Source organism: Muntiacus reevesi, chromosome 22 (assembly GCF_963930625.1).
Source record: "Muntiacus reevesi chromosome 22, mMunRee1.1, whole genome shotgun sequence".
Lineage (NCBI taxonomy): Eukaryota > Metazoa > Chordata > Mammalia > Artiodactyla > Cervidae > Muntiacus > Muntiacus reevesi.
In genome coordinates this window covers 31,141,023-31,163,771 of record NC_089270.1, presented here as the reverse complement: position 1 = coordinate 31,163,771, position 22,749 = coordinate 31,141,023, and the positions used below count along the sequence as shown (strand labels likewise).

At 35.7% G+C, this 22,749-nt stretch overlaps 1 protein-coding gene across 4 annotated transcripts; it reads right to left on the bottom strand.

Annotated features, from left to right (window-relative positions):
* Positions 1 to 4,089: 4,089 nt before the first annotated feature.
* Positions 4,090 to 21,779, bottom strand: LOC136152689 (UDP-glucuronosyltransferase 2B4-like). 4 transcript variants are annotated; one of them, XM_065914051.1, is made up of 7 exons: positions 21,453 to 21,770; positions 21,050 to 21,101; positions 20,086 to 20,234; positions 13,382 to 13,513; positions 8,320 to 8,407; positions 7,244 to 7,463; positions 4,090 to 4,369 (listed from the first exon to the last, which is right to left on the bottom strand). In XM_065914051.1, exons 1-7 carry the CDS (start codon positions 21,768 to 21,770, stop codon positions 4,090 to 4,092), a joined length of 1,239 nt encoding a protein of 412 aa, XP_065770123.1. The 4 variants fall into 4 exon arrangements, with proteins under 4 accessions (XP_065770123.1, XP_065770120.1, XP_065770122.1 ...); XM_065914048.1 differs by having other exon boundaries at positions 21,050 to 21,779; XM_065914050.1 differs by lacking the exon at positions 21,050 to 21,101 and having other exon boundaries at positions 21,302 to 21,770.
* Between the last annotated feature and the right edge of the window lie 970 nt (positions 21,780 to 22,749).

The following is a 22,749-nucleotide window of genomic DNA, read 5'->3' as shown; positions in this document are numbered from 1 at the left end:
AGGAGAAACTATAAAACAGTGTTACACTTAGACTCTTCATCAATAATGTCATTTGTTACTAACACAGATTATTGGAAGACGACCACATAGCAACATAGTAACTCATATTCAATTGATTATTATTATAGTTCTGCTAAATCATTTTTTTTTGTTGTTTATTCCAGGGGGATGTTCTGAACAGTTTTTTTTAAAAATAAGATATTAGTATTTCATTTCCCTATTAACACTAAGAAAAAATTATAATTTTAATGACTATCATTTTCTCATCTCTATACTTAACCTTCAGTTCAAGTCAGTTCAGTCGCTCAGTCATGTCCGACTCTTTGGGAGACCATGGACTGCAAAATGCCAGGCCTTCCTGTCCATCATCAACTCCTGGAGTTTACCCAAACGGATGACCATTGAGTCTGTGATGTCATCCACCCAGCTCATCCTCTGTCATTCACTTCTCCGCCTGCCCTCAATTTTTCCCAGCATCAGGGTCTTTTCCAGTGAGTCAGCTCTTCACATCAAGTGGCCAAAATACTGGATTTTCAGCTTCAGCATTGGTCCTTCCAATGAACACTCAGGACTGATCTCCTCTAGGATGGACTGGTTGAATCTCCTTGCAGTCCAAGGGACTCTCAAGAGTCTTCTCCAACACCACAGTTCAAAAGCATTAATTCTTTGGCACTCAGCTTGCTTTATAGTCAAAACATCACATCCATACATGACCACTGGAAAAACCATAGCCTTGACTAGACAGACCTTTGTTGGCAAAGTAATGTCTCTTCTTTTTAATATGCTGTCCAGGTTGGTCATAACTTTTCTTCCAAGGAGTAAGGGTCTTTTAATTTCATGGCTGCAGTCACCATCTCCAGTGATTTTGGAGCCCCCAAAAGTAAAGTCTGCCATTGTTTCCCTATCTATTTGCCATGAAATGATGGGACCAGATGCCATGATTTTAGTTTTCTGAATGTTGAGTTTTAAGCCAACTTTTTCTCTCCCCTCTTTCACTTTCATCAAGAGAATCTTTAGTCTTCACTTTCTGCCATAAGGATGGTGTCCTCTGCATATCTGAGTTTATTGATATTTCTCCCAGTAATCTTGATTCCAGCTTGTGCTTTTTCCAGCCCAGCGTTCCTCATGATGTACTCTGCATATAATTTAAATAGGTAGGGTGACAATAAACAGCCTTGAAGTACTGCTTTTCCTATTTGGAACCAGTCTGTTACTCCATGTCCAGTTCTAACTGTTGCTTCATGACCTGCATACAGGTTTCTTAAGAGGCAGGTCAGGTGGCCTGGTATTCCCATCTCTTGAAGCATTCCCCATACTTTATTGTGATCTACACAGTAAAAGGCTTTGGCGTAGTCAATAAAGCAGAAATAGATGTATTTCTGGAACTCTCTTGCTTTTTTCAATGATCCAGCAGATGTTAGCAATTTGATTTCTGGTTTCTTGGCCTTTTCTAAAACCACCTTGAACATCTGGAAGTTATTGGAACTTCAATGCATTCTAAGGATCGTTTCCTCTGTGGTCTACAAATTTACATATGTTTGCATAAAATATGTTTAATTTTATTTCCAAAGACGAGTGTCATGTTTATTTTTTAAAGAATTTCTGGAACACTTTATTTTTTGTAATGTGACATGTAGAGTATTTAGCAATATTGCCCATAATGTAACTGTTTTCTCTCATGGCTATGTAACTGATACCTATGTTGTAGATAAGTGTGTTCACAAATTGATAGCCATTTAAGTGCTAGTGGGAATATTCAGTATGTAATTATGAACATGTGCAAATCCTTCTGCATGACAGATAACTAGATGATGAGTTGCAATATAAAACAGTGTGCATAAATTTTATTTAAATGGTATTTCCATATTATACTCCCTCAAAATTAGTCCTATCAGATTATTTGTTCTACAAATTATTTGTAGAGTAATTTGTTATTCTATTCAATAATTACTTGTTGACAATTTCAATTTCCCAGATTTTCCCTGTCACCTTTTATATGTCATTGGCCATTTCACTTCTGTGAATTTGCTGTTCATACTTTTCATTTATTTTCATATTGGATTGCTAGATTTTTCATTGGCAATTTGTAGTCTTTCTTATTGCACAGTGACTACCAACCCTTTGTCTATTAAAAGTGCCACCATGTAGATTTGAGGAAAATTGTGTAAGCCTATATGCTCGATTTAAAAACATTTTCTACTATGGAAACCTTCCTACTTTTCTGTTAGTTCTACTATTTCTACTTTTCTTTAAATATATTTCAATTACCTAAGTGGGTTCTATGGAAAATTCTATGGTAAATTTTCCTATAATTCCTTGAACATCAATGTTTCCTTTTTAAAATAAACTATGGCGAGGGATGAAGAATGTTTTTTATATGTTGTGGATGGTGGTCCCCTTGACCAACAAGAAAAAACTCATTCCTTCACCTGGATATTTTGATTATAAACTGATTTTCTGGTGTACAGGTTTCATCAGTACCTTCAGATTGTCTTCATTTGATTCACCAATTTTTTACAAAATTTATGTGATTTTTGTATTGTGCTCATTGTTTCTGATTATTTCAGTCATAGTGGACCTAGGTTTAAAGAAAATAATGTCTGTAATATTTTGTCATGATAAAGGATTGAATGTTCACATGTAAGTGTTATGGGAGGGATGACACAATAGCTTCCTGACGAAAGAGACAAAAGAATGATAAATGCTGATCTAAAGAATGATTATGGTATAACATAATATGAAAGTGAAAGTTGCTCAGTCATGTCCAACTCTTTGGGACCCCATGGAATGTAGCCGACCAGGCTCCTCTGTCCATGGAATTCTCCAGGCCAGAGTCATGGCCTGCTGGTAGCTGTTCCCTTCTTCAGGGGATCTTCCCAATGTGGTATCGAACCCAGGTCTCCCTCATTGCAGGCAGATTCTTTACCATCTGAGCCACCAGGGAAACCCAAGAATACTGGAGTGGGTAACCTATTCCTTCTCCAGGGGAATCTTCTCAATCCAGGAATCAAACTGGGATCTCCTGCATTGCAGGCGGTTTCTTTACCAGCTGAGCTATCAGGGAAGCTTGTATTATAATATAATAGTAAATAATTCAGTCTGTATTCAACAAACCCATTGAATTTTTCATCATATCTGCAAGTAGCTAAGTGGTGCTGTGTCCTGAATTGTAAAAATATACATAGATTTAGCTATGTATATAGATATAGATAAGATCATAGATATACTCAGGTAGCTTTGGAGAGAATGAAAATTCAAAAGTCCCTTTAGAGTTCAGGCTATAATTTTCTTAACATACAGTTGAGAAGTTATATCCATTAGCAAAGGCTGATTATGGGGGTGAAAATAATAGGTAAATAAAAGGTGGATGACAAAAAGAGAATTAGGTCATGAAATTAAAGATTTTTGCAAATATCTCAATTTTATAAAAGGAAGCATGTAGCCGTTGCTATACTTCTAATTCCACAAACACTCCAAAGGCAAATAAGTTTAACTGCATGAGGGCAAGTGTCTTGCCATGGCTTTAGGTAAGAAGTGATGTTGAGGTTGGATGTGCAATAAAAATGAAGAACTATTAGTGGTCTCACAAATAAAATTAAAGGGTGAATATTTCAAAAGAACTCCAATTATTGAACAATATCTATAGCAAGGAAAAGCTATAAAATTCTATACAAAAATGAAGATAAAATTCTGAATATCTACAAAGTAATATGGATACTATGAATAGACTATTATTCTTGTTTCTACACCCAATATGTGAAAAACAGTTAAATTCAATCATATCGTCTTAGTATAACTTTTGCATTAAAATAATAAATTTCAATACCTACCCACATAATTTTATGGAGGAATTCTACTTATGAGGCAGAGCTGCTAGAGCAGCAGTACCCAACATTTTAGGCCCCAGGAACCAATTTTGTGTAAGACAATTTTTCCATGGACTGGGGTAGGAAGCAATGGTTTTGGGACGATTCAAGCACATTACATTTATTGCTCACTTTATTTCTATTATTGCATCAGCTCGACTTCAGATCCCTAGGCATTAGATCTCAGAGGTTGGGGACCCCTGTGCTGAGGTCTCAGATAGTGTTAGTCTCTTTTCCCCTTCTTTCCTGTTTTAGCAAATTTCCAGCAACAAAACAGACAACATTTTGTGATGACAAACATGGCAGTTGCCGCACAGGCCAGCAGGAACCCGACAACATCCAGAGAGTGGTACTGGAACCAGGTGAGGTCATGGATAGCTGGCCGCAAGTGCTTGGCTCCTTTGTGGCGCATGACAAACTCAATCCAGAAGACCGCCCTGTCCAAGGGCTTAATAGGCTGATCATGTTGAATGGTTGATAATCTCATCACATTCTCTTTGTAGCTGAAGGAAAATCAAACAGTGATCATTTATGGAATGAACTATAATAGATAAATATGTGAAATTTTCTTGCAGATGGTAACAAAGAGTGCAACACAGAATGGAAGAAAATAGATAATTTTTTCCGAGGTGATTATTGAGATATTATCTTAAGGACTAGGATTTCTTAAATGCATAGCATTTCAAGCTACAAAGAAAAGAAAGAAAATGGGAGAGAACAAGATTGTGCATTCTGAAGAATGGAATGAGCTGTCCCAAAGGGAAATAAAAGAAATTCATAGTATGTTTGTCCAAAGTTTGAATTATCCCTTAAAGAATTGTTAATAGACCTGGTAGATGTATTTCAAAATGTTATAATCCAGATATAGCAGGTAAATCAGTGATGAGGTCTGGAGACATGTCTAGACAGGGCTGATCTGACATTAGTGAAGTGGTGGTTGAAAGTGTGGAAGTAGATTGACAGTTTGATTCCTGACTCTTTGTTGGCTGCTTTTTTATTCTTTCTATTCCTCAGATTTAAAAAAATAATAATAATTTTATTAACATTTTAAAACTTTTTAATTTTTTATACCTTTAATTTTACTTTGGAGGGTTCAATCATGATAGAATCTGTTTCTCAGTTTTTCATTGTTATATAAAATGGCTAGGGATAGTACCTTATCTAAGTATTTTGAGAATATTTTATTGATTCTTAGAGGCATTCCTAGCATGCAGTAGACACTCAGTAGATGTTTACTAGTATTGTTGTTCTGGTTCTTGTTCTAGAAATTCTGGAGAAAGCTCAACATTTCACTCTCAGGCATTGCAGACACACTTGTTTCTACTGTTGAAATGATGGCAGACTAATAGACAAGTAAGAAGAATAAAGAGCTATAGCTCATGAACTTTAAATTACAAAGTGTTATTACATGACAATGTAGTAATAACAATGGAAGTACCTTTTCTCCCTTTTCAGTCAAAAACACAGGAAGAGAACTGGGTTTTTGAGAAGACTACAGTAATCCTGGAAATATATTTTTAATATAATAGGGATAGACCACAATAAGGAAGTTACTTAATATGTATAAAGTAACACTGTTTTACTGAATACAACATGCAGCATATCATGAACATTCAATATATTCATTTTTGACACCAACATTACACTATTAAAAATTCAAAAGACATATAAATATACTAGAGATGTGTATATTTACATAAAAACAGCAAATGATAGATTTGTTTCTTTTAAAAAAAGAAAAAAGTGCTTTTTATGCTACTCACTTAGGACAATAGCTGTGCTAAAATTAAATTTAAATAACAGTGCTTATAAAACACAAAATGTATTTTGCTGCCATTACTGACACATTCTCAAAATGTTTTATTTACAAAGTCATTATGATAAAAAAGGGGAAATATATACATCTTATTTGTGATATTAATATAACTGTGCCATTGAAATTCATGTATATCCTGAGGTGATTTGGAAATCAAATATTTCTGTTTTCAGAAAATGTGGTTTTTAAATAGGGATAACCCAACATAACTATCTATTCCAAATAAGACAAAAATGAGCACAAGTAAAAGAACTCTGAATATACTTACGTTTATAAGCTGTATCTACATAGTTGTAATTGAGTGAATTAGAAAATTCTAGTTGTTTACCATTTATCAATGATGGGATCAAAACATTATCACAGATAGCAGATATAGAGAACAATCCATTGGTTATCAGATTTGGGGGGGGTGGTGTAGAAACACACAGGTGGGGGAGTAGGAGGCAAAATTATTGGGAATAATATAAACTCAAGGAGGTGTTGTAAAACACTGGAAATTTAACTGCTATTTGGTAATTACTTTAAATGGAAAATAACCTTTAAAAATTGTGTAGCATTTTTTAAAAAAGGAATATCCCAACATATGGGCTTCCCTGGTGGCTCAGATGTAAAAATTCTGCCTGCAATGCAGAGACCTGGTTTGATACCCGGTCAGCAAGATCCTCTGGAGAAGGGAATTGCTACCTACTCCCATGTTCTTGCCTGGAAAATTCCACGGACTGAGGAGTGGGATACAGTCCATGGGGTCCTAAGGAGTCCAACACAGCTGAGAAACCAACACTTTCACTTTTTCACTTCAGCATACTCCTCCCAAGTCAATTATGTTTAGATTTTATAATTCTTCCAAACAAGACAAAATGACCACAGTAAAAAAAAAAAAGCCCCAATAATATACCCACCTTTATAAATAGTATATACAAAGTTGAAACTGGGTAATTAGAAAGTTATAGCTGTTTATCATTTATCAGAGATGGAGTCAAAATATTAGCATAGAAAACTTGGAAAATATTAAATGTATTTGGAATTTGAAATGGATTATGTCATGGTGGTTTACTGAAAATAAACCATCTTTTAAGAGTTTAAAACTTTTGAGAAGTTCACAAGCTGATAGTAAAGTGGGCAGATGAAGATCCACAGCATTCATGGTTCCCTACAGTAACTGTTCTCAGTTCTTCTTAATCCTTCTATTACCGATTCAGTGGTTCTTCTCATTCTAATGATTATGTTTTTCAAAATTTCTCCACTATCTTTAAACCACTGACAAACCTTTTCCATAAAACCATGAAAAAATCTGAATGTGACACTCACAACTCGTTATTATTGTCTGTTTTCAAAAGTATTGAGCAAATCTTACACCTCATTGTGTTTATGTGAAGACACATGGCTGAGTCCCTGGTCTTCAGATGAGAACTTCTCTAGGATTAGCTAGTAAAAAAAAAAAAAAAAATATATATATATATATACACACACACACACACACACACACACACACACACACACCACACACACACACACACACACACACACACACACACACACACACACACATATATGTACTCACGAAGGATTATTAATGACTTCCTTCAATGCGTTGAGCAAATCTCTTGATGACATTGATTCCAAGTCCAACCTGACAGCGGTTCCCTTGGCTTTCATTCGAGCGATGTTATCAGCTTGATCAGCAAACAAAGGAAGGCCCACCATAGGGATCCCGTGATAGATGGCCTCATAAACGCCATTGCTTCCACCATGAGTTATGAAGGCTTTGGTTTTTGGATGGCCTAGGATTGAGTGAGTTTCAGTAAAAATATTAATTATAACAGAATAAAATGAGAAATGGGTATTATAAGGCACTGGAAGAAGCAATATCTTTTAGATAACAGATTATTATGCATATGAAAGTGCTTATAACTTGCTTTCAGAACTCAGAGAAGAAACGGCTATGTCTGCTGACGGGGTAAATGAAGACTTTGTGAAAGAAGCACTGAGTCACTTGAACATCACAAATGAATCCAGGATTGGCAGGTGAACAACTTGAAAGAGCATTCTGGGTAAAAGAAATCCATGTGCAAAAAAAGAGGAGGGCATGCCGGAATTTATTCTCCTAAAGATATAGTGAAGTCATTTAGTTTGATAGGAGTGGTGTCAGGGGAAAAGGAGGATAATGTTAGTGGCGCTGGAACCAGAGGAAGGAAAAGCTAAATTTTATCATGAAGTGTTATTGCTTCACAAAAATGATTGTGAATTATTTCTTACAGAAAATTGAGAGTCACTGGTAATGGCAGGAGAGTTCTTATTTTTAGTAGCTTTTAACATGCCTCTACAGATGGAAAAGATAAGTATAAGGAAAGAATTCAGAGAGAGAACAACAATCCAGGAAGTTACTGAAAAGTTCATTGTGAGAAGCAATTACAGTTAAAGTAAAGATTCTGGCTGTAAGGGATGTGACTATGTAGAAGAAAATGACAATTTTACATATTTTCCTTTATTCCCATATAAAAGAAAATTATAATAAAGTAGTAAAGTTTTCTTTATCAGTGTTTGAATAATTGCTTTGTAAGTGTATTTCCTGTTGAAGTATTCTCACTCTGCCTTGCAGTTACTCATGTTTTCATTATTTGTTCTGACAAGTCTCACCAAGAAGGTCATTCTGGGGAAGCCATTTATACAACCGGGTGTTGGGTCCTAAGGTATCTGGTTTTTTGCCATCATATCTCCATAGAACCTGTTAAAGGTAAAGAAAATACCTTATTCTATGAGTTGAACTTCAAAGTTGTACTAATAATTTCTAAATTGACTCAAATACATAGAATTACATGCCCTCCACATGACATGAAAGGATATGAAGACATATTAAGTAATGGTAACTATTAATACAAAGACATAAATAGGAATACCTATGTTTGATGAGTTAATTATGTGCACATGATGGCACAGACAAGTGAGATTTTCAGTGAACAACTCAAATATTTAAAAAACTGTTTTGTTGTTGCTTTTCAGTCACTAAATTGTATCCAACTCTTTGCACCACATGGACTGCAGCATGCTAAGCTTCCCTGTCCTTCACTATCTCCCAGAATTTTCAAATATTCATATCCATTGGTTCGGTGTTGCTATCTAACCAACTCATCCTCTGTCACTCCCTTCTCCTCCTGCCCTTAATCTTTCTCAGCATCAGGATCTTTTTCAATGAGTTATCTCTTTGCATCAGTTGGACAAGGTATTGGAGCTTCAGCATCAGCATCAGTCCTTCCAATGAATATTAGAGGTTAATTTCCATTGGTTTGACTGGTTTGATCCTACAGTCCATGGGACTCTTAAGAGTCTTCTCCAGCACCACAATTCAAAAGCATCAATTCTTTGGCATTCAGTTTTCTTTATGGTCCAAATCTTAGATCCATACATGACTACTGAAAAACCATAGCTTTGACTATATGGACTTTTCTGGGCAAAGTGATGTCTTTTCTTTTTAACATGCTGTCTAATTTTGTCATAACTTTTCTTCCATGGATAGCTGGTTTTGTTTCTAACACAATAAGTCGGTGACAGATTACACATAACCTACATATTTATTTGCTTTCTTTATATGGAGCGCTCATTTTCAGATTCAATAGTCAGTGATTTATTTATTTTTGACTGTTATAAAAGAGTTTAATTATATCAAGCTGTTGAAGTGGAAAGTTATTTTATTAGAATTTTACATGTTTTGATTACAAAGAGGAAAATGTATGCGATCAATCTCTTAAGATAAATATTTTGCCTTATTTATAATTTATTAATCCCCTTCATAGATCACATCCTTTTTATGGTAAAGGGGCTTGTGTAACTCAATGAAGCTGTGAGCTATGCGATGCAGAGCTACCCAAGGGCAGATGGGTCATAGTGGAGTGTGCTGACAAGTGTGGTCCACTGGAGGAGAGAATGGCCAACCACTCCAGTATTTGTGCCATGAGAACTGCATGAATAATATGAAAAGGCAAAAATATATGACACTGGAAGATGAGTTTTCCAGATCAGAAGGTGTCCAATATGCTGCTGGGAAGAATGGAGGGCAATTACTAAGAATTCCAGAAAGAATGAAGTGACTGGGCCAATGAAGAAATGATGCTCAGTTGTGGATGTGACTGGTGGTGAAAGTCTGATGCTGTAAAGAACATAGGATCCTGGAATGTTAGTACAATGAAATCAAGGTAACTGGACATGGTCAAGCAGGAGATGGCAAGAATGAACATCAATATCTCAGGAATCCATGAACTAAAATGGGCAAGTTCAGTGAATTTAATTCGGATATCTGAATTAAATTTAATTATATCTACTACTGTGGTTAAGAATCCCTTAGAAGAAATGGAGTAGCCCTCACAGTCAACAAAAAGATCACAAATGCAGTGCTTGGGTGCAATCTCAAAAACAACAGAATGATCTTGTTTCATTTCCAAGGCAAATCATTCAACATCACAACAATCCAGGTCTATGCCACAGCCACTAAGGCTGAGGAAGCTGAAGTTGATTGATTCAGCAAGACCTACAAGACCTTCTAGAATTAACACTAAAAAAAAGAAAAAAAAAAAATAAAAGGAGAAGAAGAAGAAAAAGTCTTTTCATCATAGGGATTGGAATGTAAAAGTTAGAAGTCAAGAGATATCTAGGATAACAGGCAAGTTTGGCCTTGTAGTACTAAAAGGAGCAGGCAAAGGCTAACAGATTTTAGTCAAGAGAACTCATTGGTCATAGTAAACATCCTTTTCCAGGAACTGATGACTCTATACATGGACATCACCAGATGGTCAATGTCAAAATCAGATTGATTATTTTCTTTACAGCTGAAAATGGAGATGCTCTATGCAGTCAGCAAAAGAAGACCTGGAGTTGACTGTGGTTTAGATCATGAGCACCTCAGTGCATAATTCAGATTTGAATTGAAGAAAGACTTAAATTGAACGTGGGGGAAACCGCTAGGCCATTCAAGTCTGGCATAAATCAAATCCCGTATAATTACACAGTGGAGGGGATGAATAGATTCAAGGGATTATATCTGATATACAGAGTGCCTGTGGAATATACAGAAGAACTGTGGCTAGAGGTGTGTAACATTGTACAGGAGGCAGTGATCCAAACAATCCCAAAGAAAAGGAAATGCCAGAAGGCAAAGTGGTTATCTGAGGAGGCTTTATAAATAGTTGAGAAAAGAAGGGAAGTGAAAGCCAAGGGAGAAAGAGAAAGAAAGATATACTCAACTGAATGCAGAATTCCAGAGGATAGATAGGAGAGAAAAGAAGGCCTTCTTAAATGAACAATGCAAAGAAATAGAGAAATCAATGGGATATGAAAGCTAGAGATATCTTCAAGTAAGTTAGAGGTACCAAGGGATCATTTCATGCAAAGATGGGCATAATAAAGGACAGAAATTGTATGGACTTAGCAGAAGCAGAAGATATTAAGAAGAGGTGGCAAGAATACACAGAAGAACTATACAAAAGAGGCCTTAATAACATGGATAACTGTGATGGTGCGGTCACTCAGCTAGAGCCAGACATCTTGGAGTGTGAAGAAAATGGGGCCGTTGGAAGTATTACTATAAAGAAAGTTAGTGGAATGTCAGATGAGGTATTTGAAATCCTAAAAGATGATGCTGTGAATGTGCTGCACTCAATATGCCAGCAAAGTTGGAAAACACAGCAGTGGCCACAGGACTGGATAAGGCAAGTTTTCATTCCAAACCCAAAGAAGGGTAATGCCAAAGAATGTTCAGACTAATGTAAAATTATGTTCCTTTCACATGCTAGCAAGGGAAGACCCAAAAATCATTTAAGTAGGCTGGAGTAGTACATTAACCAAGAACTTCCAGATGTGCAATCTGGGTTTAGAAAAGGCAGAGGAACCAGAAATCAAATAGCCATCGTTCATTAGATCATAGAAAAAGCAAGAATTCCAGAAAAACATCTATTTTTGCCTCATTGACTATGGTAAACCTTTGACTGTGTGGATCACAATAAACTGTGGAAAATTCTTAAAGAGTTGGGAATACCAGACCACCTGATCTGCCTCCTGAGAAACCTGTATGCAGGTCGAGAAGCAACAGTTAGAACCAGACATGAAAAAACAGACTGGTTCAAAATAGGGAAATAAGTACAAAAAAGCTGTTTATTGTCACTCTCTTTATTTAATTTATATACGCACAGTACATCATGTAAAATACTGGGCTAGGTGACTCACAAGCTGGAATCAGGATTGCTGGAAGAAATATTAACTACCTCAGATATGCAGATGATACCACTCTAATGGCAGAAAGTGAAGAGGAAATAAGAGACTTTGATGTGGGTGAAAGAGGAGAGTGAAAAAGCTGTCTTAAAACTCAACATTCAAAATAATAATTTCATGGCATCTGGTCTCATCACTTCATGGCAAATATATGAGGAAAATGTGGAAGCTGTGACATATTTTATCTTCTTGGTCTCCAAAATCATTGTGGATAGTGACTGCAGCCATGAAAAGACACTTGCTTCTTGGAAGAAAAGCTAAGACAAATCTCGACAGAGTATCAAAAGCAGAGACATCAATCTGCCAAAAAAGGTCCATATAATCAAAGCTATATTTTTTTTTCCAGTAGTCATGTATGGATATGAGAGTTGGACAGTAAAGAAGGGTAGGTAAGGTAAGATAGGGTGAAGTCACTCAGTCGTGTCCCACTCTTTGGGACTCCACGGACTGTAGCTCACTAGGCTCCTGTATCCATGGGATTTTCCAGGCAAGAGTACTGGAGTGGGTTGCCATTTCCTTCTCCAGAGGATCTTGCTGATCCAGGGATAGAACCCAGGTCTCCCACATTTTAGGCATACACTTTACAGCTGTAAGCACTGAAGAATTGATGCCTTTGAATTACAGTGCTGGAGAAGATTCTTGAGAATCCCTTGGACTGCAAGGACATCAAACCAGTCAATCTTTAAGAAACCAATCTTGAATATTCATTGGAAGTACTGATGCTGAAGCTCCAATACTTTGGCCACCTGATAACTCATTGGAAAAGACCCTGATCTGGGAAAGGTTGAAGGCAAAAGGAGAAGGGCTGGCAGAGGATGACATGGTTAGATAGCATCAATAAATCAGTGGACATGAATCTGAGCAAACCCTGGGCAATAATGAAGGAGAGGGGAGCCTAGCATGCTGTAGTCCATGGGATTGCAATGATTCAGATAACTTAATGATGGAACAACAACAGCACAATTTTTAAAAAATAATTACAATGCACAGTGGAATTGTTTGACTTGAATCAATATCACATGACTATATTTATTGTTAAAAGTTAACCCCCGAGAGCATCTGTATGTTTACTGTGTCCTCAGGAGTCTTTCAAGGAAAAGGAACAAGTGACAAAGCAGAATTTACTGGTTAATCTTCCTGCCATGCTACCATTGTATTAATAGCACCCAAATTCACACTGTGTCTCTTAAACATCATTCTTTTTGATTACTATGTTGAATAATTAAAATTATTATGGATCAAAGGCACTCCCTTTACTGCAGTAGCACCTTGCCTCGTATATTTTGGTTTATACACACACACACATATATATGTATAGATATGAGATAGCTTGCTGCTATCATATTATTTACCTTTCTGATAGAAAATGTCTAAAATCAGATCTTTACAGAGTTTAACATACTCATTAAATAGTTGTCCATGATTAAATTATTGTATCTACCTTTTGTGGAATTTGAGCGAGAGCTGATGCAACCACCTTGGCTCTGTCTTCTGACATGTTACTGATCATTGACCCCAAAGAAAACACCACAATACCGTTTTCTCCAGAGCTCTGCACAAACTCTTCCATTTCCTGTGAAAAAAGAATTTGCTCCATCACAAAAGAGCAGCAGCATAGCATACATTATTGAAGGAATTGCTACAAGCAACTAAAGAGAGAAAATCAGAAATTGTCTCAAGATATTAGAGTAGTGATTTCTTGCAAATATATTGTGGTAAGATACACATGGCATAAAATTTGCTTTCTTAATTGTTCCTAAGTGTATAGTAGAGTAGTGTTAAGTATACTCACATTGTGCAACCAATCTCCAGAACTTTTTCATCAGACAAAACTGACAGTCTATGATCATTAAGAAACTCTACTTTCCTCTTTCTCCAGCCTTTGGCAAGTTTCATTCTACCCTGCTTCTACAAGTGAGATTAGTCTGGACACTTCTTATAAGTTAAATTGTAAAGTATTTGTCTTTTTTCTGACTAATTATTTTCCCTTAATGTAAGGCTCATTCATGCTGTGATATGTGTCAGAACTTCCTTTTAAAGGTGAGTAATATTCTACTGTTTGTATATATGACATTTTGTTTATTGCTTCCTCTGTTGATGAACATTTGGGTTGCTTCAACCTCTTGGCTCCTTTGAATAGAGTTTTATGCATGTGTTGTATAGATATCTCATTGGGATCCTAATTTCAATTATCTTGGATATAAACCCAGGAAAGGAATTGCTGAGCTATATGTATAGACAGGTTTTATATTAGAAAGTGCACATTATTCTTATGACATACTATGCAGTTAGCTAATAGAGTGATTTCCCTCCCTCACCCACCCCACTCCCCCAATTCTCTTGAACATGTTAACTTCACCTCTTGGACTTTGGTCAGTTGTGCTAATAAATATTCAGCACTAAGAAATCATTAAAACTTTTTGATGAACTTCATATTATTCTTTATAATGTTCCTTTTTTTTTTTTTTATAAAAAGCACTTTTCACCCTTGAGATCGTGGGAAAGGAACGAGTGATATGAGGTCAAATTCTTCCATTATATATATTTGTGCAAATGTTTTTCTGTACAAGCAGGAAATAAGATAGAGCCAGTACTCAGTAGTGACAAGGAGATGCTATTAAATTATATTATCCTCAGACTCTTCATTAATCATGATGTTAATTACTAACATAGATTCTTGGAAGGAAGTTACTTGCAGGATTCAACTCCCTTTGGTTCTTTGTTATTATAATTCTACTAAATCATTTATTTATTCCAGACAGACTTTTTGAGAATTATTTTAGGTTATTCATTAATATTTCATTTCCTGACTATGAGCACTATGAAAAAAATATGATGTTAATCACTTTATGTCATTCATTCTTCTCTGTAATCCTATCCTTCACCTGAAACTTTGTCATGATTTCCAAACTCTCTGTCTAAATTACTAACTACTGACTTGAGGAGTCAGTTATTACAGCTTGGATGTTCTATGAAATAGTTCTACAAGTTCTGTTTATAATCCAAAGTTACTCTTGTATAGTTACTTATTTGAGCGACCATATTGCTGTGTTTCTTTACATATGATACCTTTGTCCCGAACTTGTATAATGAATGTCACAGATGGATGTGCTATGTCTAACTGCAGTGAGGGACCTTCAGCATGACTTCAATGAGTTCCCCTGGGGGCACCTGCTCCACAGAGGAAGAGGTGTCCAGGGCTTTCTGCAGCAGAGGTCTGGTCAGCTTTTGAGTAATTCACTTCTACCTAAATAAAGCTCCTGGTGTATCCGTATTTGCCTGGAATTGTTTCTGAATTATTTTGCTTTGTGGTCTTGATCCTTTCTGATTAAAAAGAAGTTACTTTCTATACTAGAATAATTCCAAATTTCAAATGGCAACCCACCCCAATATTCCTGCCTGGGAAATCCCATCGACAGAGGAGACTGGCTGGCTATAGTTCACAGGGTCGCAAAGAGTCAGACATGACTGAGCATGTATGCATATTCACTACTCTGTACCTTAGATCTCTAGTACTTGTTTACTAAGAAATGCAAATTTGTATCCTTAAACAACATTTCTCCTGTTCTTCCACCTCTCAGTTCTGGCAAACACCATATGACTCTCTGTTATTACAAGTTCGGCATTTTTAGATTTCATATACAAGTGACATCTTACAGTATTTGTCCTTCTGTGTGTTGTCAAAAAGATAAACAAAATTGAAAACCTTTAGTTGGACTAATCAAGAAAAACAGTGACTCAAATAAATAATATTAGAAATGAAATGGAGACATTACAACTGATACTGAAAAATTACATAAGATTCTGAGACTACCATGAATAATTATAAGCTAAGAAATTATTAATACATACATGAGAAGATTGGAGAACTTCTTAAAAACAAAACCTACCAAGACTGAATCAGGAAGAAGTAGAAAATCTGAGCAGTTCTAATAAGTAAAAAAATTGAATTGGTAATCAATAACTTATCAACACACAAAAACTCAGGGCCTGATGGCTTCACTGACATATTCTATGAAATATTATAGAAAAATTAATACCAGTTCTTCAAAAACAATCTTTAAAAATTAAAGAGGATAGTAGGAACATTTCCAAACTCATCCTACAAGGTCATCATCATGATCATGATACCAAATAGATAAGGACATTACAAGAAGATAAAACTAAAATCAATATCCAGATTGAGTATTGATGCACAAATTCTCAACAAAATATCAACAAGCCAAATTGAAGAACACATTCAAAGAATTATATACTGAGACCAAGTGAGATTTATCTCTGTGTTGCAAGGATAAATAGAATGAACTATAAAATAGCTTGATTATCTCAATAGATGTCCAGAAAACCTTTGACAGGGTATGACATTCTTTCATGATGAAATCCTCAACATATAGGGTATAGAAGGAAAATACCTCAGTGTAATAAAGAACATATATGAGAAACCCAAAGGTAACATTATACTCAACAGCGAACCCTTGAAATCTTTTTCTCTAATCCGAAGCAAAATAAGGATGCCTACTCCCGCACTGATTCAATACAGTAGTAGAAGTTCTTGCTAAAACAACTAGGTGAGACAAAGAAATAAAAGACATCCTCAATAGAAAGGAAGAAGTAAAATTTTTAATTTTTACAGAGGACATGAATTTTTTTTTTTTGTACAGAAAATCTCACAGATTCAACAACAACATCAGCAAAACCTGAACTAATCAACAAATTCAGTAAAGTTGCAAGATATAAAATCACTATATAGAATTCAACTTCATTATTGTGTACTAATAATGAAACATCTGAAAAAAAATACTATCCAATTTACAATAGCATCAAAAGCAAGAAAATAACTAGAAATAAATTTAATCAGTGAAGTGAAAGATCAGTAGAGTGATAACTATAAGAAATTGTAAGAAATAGAAGAAAACCCAAATAAATGGAAAGTCATCTTGTGACATGGACCAGAAGACTAATGCTGTTAAAATGTTGACATTACCAAAAGTCAAAAGAATCACACCTTGAAATTTCATATTTACCACAATGTTGCCATTTTGCAAATAACAGTGTACTTGCCCCAAAATAGGCACATAGACCATGGAACAGCATACAGGGTTCAACCAAATTCAACAAGGGAGCAAGGGAGACAAGAATAACTATTGTGGAAATATTAGTTACTTCTTTCTTTTCTGAGAAAACTGGATAAACACGAAAACAAAAACAAAACCAAAATGAGACCTCTATCTTATACCATCACCAAAACAACGCAAAATGAATCAATGACTTAAACATAAGACCAGATACCATAACATCCCTAAAAGAAAATATAAGGATGAAACTCCATGACACTGATCTTGAAAATGATGTTTTCTATATGACATCAAGACCACCACCACAACAACAAAAAATCACAAGTAGGACTACATCAAGCTTAAAAGCTTCTGCACAGCCAAAGAAATAATCTACAAGATGAAAATGCGATCTACAGAATGGAAGAAAAGTTTTGTAACCACATATTGATTGAGGGGTTAAGATCCTGAATATACACGCAACTCATACAATAAAATTCAATGAAAGAATTGGCAGATGAACAAAATAGACACTTTAGAAGGAAGATTTCCAAATGATCACCAGGTATAGGAGAAGATACTCAACATCAGTAATCATCAGGGAAATGTATTTCAAAATCACAATCAGATATTATCAGATATTACCTCACCCCTATTAGAAAGTCTATAACTAAGAAGAAAAAAGTGTTGTGAGAATGTGGAGAAAAGTGAAAGCTTGTATACTCTCAGTGGGAATGTAAATTGGTTTAGCCCTTATGGAACATAAATTGAAGGATCTTAAAACAATTAAAGATACATCTATTGTATGATCTGGCAATTGTACTTCCGGGTATATAGTCAAAGGAAATAAGAACAGGATAGTGAAGAGGTATATGTGCTCCCATATTGACTGCAGCATTATTCACAATTACTAAGGGAAAAAACTTAAGTGCCCACCTATGGATGAATTCTTTAAAGATGTTTCATAGATACACACAGACATACACACACACAGACAGACACACATGCTCAGAATGGAATGTTATTCACCCACGAGAAAGAAGGAAATCCTTCCATTTTTGACAACATGGGTGGACCTTGAAGACATTATGCTAAAATTTGTGCTTTCATTTTAAACTTTACTCTATTCCTATAATCAAATATACACTATAATATACATCCTGAAAATTGTAATTCTAGCTTATGCTTTTTTAACCTTCAAGAAAACTGTGATCTTATTATGTTTGGTATTTTCCAAGTAAATACTTTATTATATCTGATTTAGTATAATTTAACATTGTTTGGGCTTTCCTAGTGGCTCAGATGGTAAAGAATCTGCCTGGCATGCAGGAAACCAGGATTTGATCCCTGGGTCAGGAAGATCTCCTGGAAAAGGGAATAGCTACCCACTCCAGTATTCTTGCCTGGAGAATCCTGTGGACAGAGGAGCCTGGAGGACTACAGTCTATAGTGTCACAAAAATTCAGACATGACTGAAGTGACTTAGCAGCAGCAGCATTTAATGTAAGCTTTTTAATGTTCGGAAGTTTTAAGGTTTTGGTGATCAGATGAAGAAGATGAAATACTAAAGTATTTTTGTATGTTTTAAGGCTTTTCACCAGTGCACTAGCTAAAATAAATGCCTTTTTCCAGCAATATAAATGAGTATATATAAAAATATATGTTTTTATTCCCAACGCAAAGATTTATTTAAATTTGTTTAAAGTAATTCATCCTAATTCATGTCAATATATGGCAAAACCCACCACAGTAATGTAAAGTAATTATCCTCCAATTAACATAAATTAATTAATTTAAAATAAAGAAAAAAATGAGTTAAAGTGATATCTCTGTGAACACCATACTCTAGTTTTCACTTATTGTATGTATCTAGGAACAACCTGTAAATGGTCTCTTCCTACTGTTGACCATTTACAATCCAACCCCGTGACTACATCTTGCTTTTTATTTTTACATTATATATGACTATCTCTTTCTCAGGACTTTTGTCATAGCTCAGTCCGTAAAGAATCTGCCTGCAAAGCAGGAGACCCGGGCTCGATTCTTGGGTTGGGAAGATCCCCTGGAGAAGGAAATGGCAACCTGCTCCAGAATTCACACTTGGAGAATCCCATGGAGAGAGGAGCCTGGCAGTCGACAGTCCATGGGATTGCAAGGGTCTCATACGATTTAGGGACTAAACCACCACCACCGTCTCCTTCTTTCTTAATCCTTTCAGTTTTTTTCCCAATGCCCCTACTAGATGTTTCAAATCTTTATAATTATCTGTTTCCAACTTACCTCATCAGCATCATCTTCTTTATTCAGCCTTTTCCTATCTAGACTAAACTTGGACTTCTTGGCAACTGTCATAACTACTCCACCTACCTTTCTTTTATATCTTCTTCCAACTGAGCTATGAGGGAAGCCCATTATCTTCTTCCACCCCTGCCCTATTCCTTATGTTTATTCCTGAGCATCCTTCAGATCTCATAATTTTCCATGAATCAGAGATAATTTCTATGATTCATGCTGAATATTTCTTTAACACTCTGGTCTTTCCATATTATAACATTTTTTAAAATTTGATTGTGTTCTGTCAGTACAGGTGGACTGTTAGGTGGTAGAAACTGTGCTTACACCATTTGTCTAAGTTCATACTCACTTCTGGAATATGCTATATACAAAATTATCCTATAATAATTATAATACAATAGTAATGCAACATATTATAGTGAGATGAGATGGTTGGATGGCATCACCAGATGATAATATAACTATTATTTTATTTATATAAAATATATATTTTTATGTAAAAGTATAATATGTGTTCTTTAATGAATGATGCTTCTCTATGTGTGGAATAATGAAGTTGTAATTAATTGATGTATTATTAAAGTGTCCAATGTACCCTAGGGAGTTTATTCTGTAATGATAATGAAATTCAGATAGCTGTGTTGATATAGAAATGCATCACTTTCTAGGTGGAAGGTCACATTATCCAGGTTCCCACATCTGACTACCTGTAATCAAACATTCCAAAGAAAGAATACAGAATGATTCCTACTGAAAACACAACGTTCACAAAGAATACCAAGGAGGAGTAGGTGACCTTAGGCAGGGGCTTGGCAGGCTTGCAGTGGAGGCCTCCAACAAATTCAACATTTGGGAGTTGTGGACGAGGAAATGAAAAGTCCCAATAGGTTCGAATGAGCCACATTTCAGCTTTCCCCATTGTCTCTGATAAGGTAGTAGGTCTTCCTGAAAGTAAAAAGAAAACCAACAAATGTTTGATCAAATGAGACTATTGTCATGTGTGTATATCAGATTACTTTTGTAAAACAACTTGGGATGTTGTGGCCAAAGGTGTCTGAATGTGTCTTGTTGTTTGATAAATATATAACATAGCATAGTATAGGATAATAAAATATATCTGGAAAACATCTGCTTCTACACAAGTAGACACAGTTTCTAAAAGCTAACAGGATATTTGTACCACAAATACATGTATAACACTCAATGTACATGTCTTCATTTATCAAGACAGTTTATGAGATTCCTAGTGATTTTAAGTTAAAAAAAGAAGAATTTTGTAAGTTGGATAGTCACTTGCAGAAATCCTAGGTATTTCAATTTGTGGTAAATGACTTCCTGGTATCTGATACTAGTAATGGGCTTTACCCTACCCTATAATTGAAGTATTTTCATAATATTTTTTAGATTGAGGGTCATTTAATGTTTTTATTTCACTGTTTCACTTCTTTGAGATAAATTTTTGTGAATTTACATTTATACAAACTCAACTTCCAAGGCACTAGGAAAAATAGGACTTAGTGATACCAACTAAAAACATGACTTACCTAGTTGTTTGGTTGCTAAGTTACCACTGACTCTTTTCATCACCATGGGATATAGCCCAACAGGCTTCTCTGTCCGTGGGATTTCCCAGGCAAAAACACTGGAATGGAATGCCATTTCCTTTTCCAAGGGATCTTCCTGACCAAAGGATTGAACTTGTGTCTCCTGCATTGGCAGGTAGATTCTTTACCACTGAGCTATCAGGGAGTCCAACTTACCTAGTGCTTCACTGTAAAACTGATTCCACTTCTTCTCATTGTATGTCTGGAAGAAAAAGTCAAAATAAAGTGTATATAACATATTTTTGATCCTCTCCATGAATGTCATGTGATCACTTAATTCTGAAAACATAACAGGTACATAAGATGGTGGGAATGGAAGTCTTCCACTATTCTTCTCAATTATATGGCCAGGTGAGGTGTAATGACTGTACACGAATGGTATTTTAAGTAATTCAGCCAGCAGTTCACCACAGGGTCCAACGGCATCCGCAATAAGGATATCAAACCTTGATTCCTCTAGTTTTGTCATTAATTTCTTGTTGGAAACAGCGTCTTTACACATAGTTATAGCAGTATCAAAAAATTCCGAAAATGACGTTTTCACCGCTGAAAGATTGGTCCAAAAGGAACCTTTCGCCGCATACATCAATTTCTCAAGAAGAAACTCCATAAAATTCTCATAATCACTTTTTGTTAAAGATACAGGGAAAGTCTCAAATTTCATGGTCGATGGTTTGCTGGAATTAGTAATAGTGGAAGCTGAAGATATCAGAACAGTCACTTCATGACCCCTTGTGACAAGTTCATCCAGGATTGTCTTTATATTCAGCCAGTGACTAAATTCCACTGGCCACACCAGCACCTTTCCACAACTCGCAGCACTAAAGTAGCAAGTCAGCTGTAGCAGCAGCAGAAGCGAGAGCCTTTTCATAGACATCTTGCTCATATGTAGTGCTTTTAAATAATTACTGTAAACTTTTGCTATTGCTCAGGCTTATATCCAGAAGAAATCAACCAGAAGTTAAATTATAACTCCTATTCCTTAAAAAAGTAGACTACATGAATAGTCAGCAGATGTGGAAATCCAATGAAAAGACAAAGTGCAGAACACTTCGAGATGATACAGTGTGTTTAGTATTGATTTGTCAGTGCTGTCACCCATTTTGTACACACACATCAATTATATTATGTGAGAAAGAAGACTAGCGTAAAACAATAGCAAGTGAGAGCCTCTTGCATCTGCAGTCACTGTGACACAGAATTAGAGATAAGGTGACATCAACAAGATGGAGGGTTATGAGGTCACAACAATTGTATCCCTCAGAGAAACAGCAAAAACAGTAAATGACCAACTGCAAACCAATGTAAATTATTTTGGGAAAGTTCTGAACTAAAATGAAAAAGCAGCAGAAATCCTGCAGTCTGCAAAGACTGAGGATGTGTGTTCTGATTTTTTAGTGTAATGCATCAATACTAAAGATATCAATGAAATTTGACTGGTCAATTGTATAATTTATGATCACTATTGCCATATTGATTTCTTTGTGTGAATGATCTGCCTACTGATGACAGTGAGGAGTTAAAGCAGAAGGCAAAGACAGAGGATGAGATGGTTGGGTAGCATCACTGACTCAATGGACATGAGCTTGAGCAAACTCTGGGAGATGGTGAAGGACAGGGAAGCCTGGTGTGCTGTGGTCTATCAGGCGATGTTATCAGGTTGACCAGCAAACACAGGGATATCCACCATAGGGATCTCATGGTAGATGGCCTCGTAAGTGCCATTGATTCCACCACGAGTTATAAAGCCTTTGGTTTTTGGATGACCTAGTATTAAGTGACTCTCAGTAAAATTGTTAACTATAATTCAGAATAAAATGTGAAATGGCATTATAAGGCACTGTAAAAAGCAGTGT

Excerpts from the sequence above, each read along its gene's own strand:
- LOC136152689 (XM_065914048.1), bottom strand. The coding sequence starts at position 21,779 with ATGAGCAAGATGTCTATGAAAAGGCTCTCGCTTCTGCTGCTGCTACAG. Across the intron at positions 20,235-21,049 it reads GTTTTACAGTGAAGCACTAG|GAAGACCTACTACCTTATCA; the intron begins GTAAGTTGGACT and ends TTTTACTTTCAG. Across the intron at positions 8,408-13,381 it reads TCGCTCAAATTCCACAAAAG|GTTCTATGGAGATATGATGG; the intron begins GTAGATACAATA and ends TACCTTTAACAG.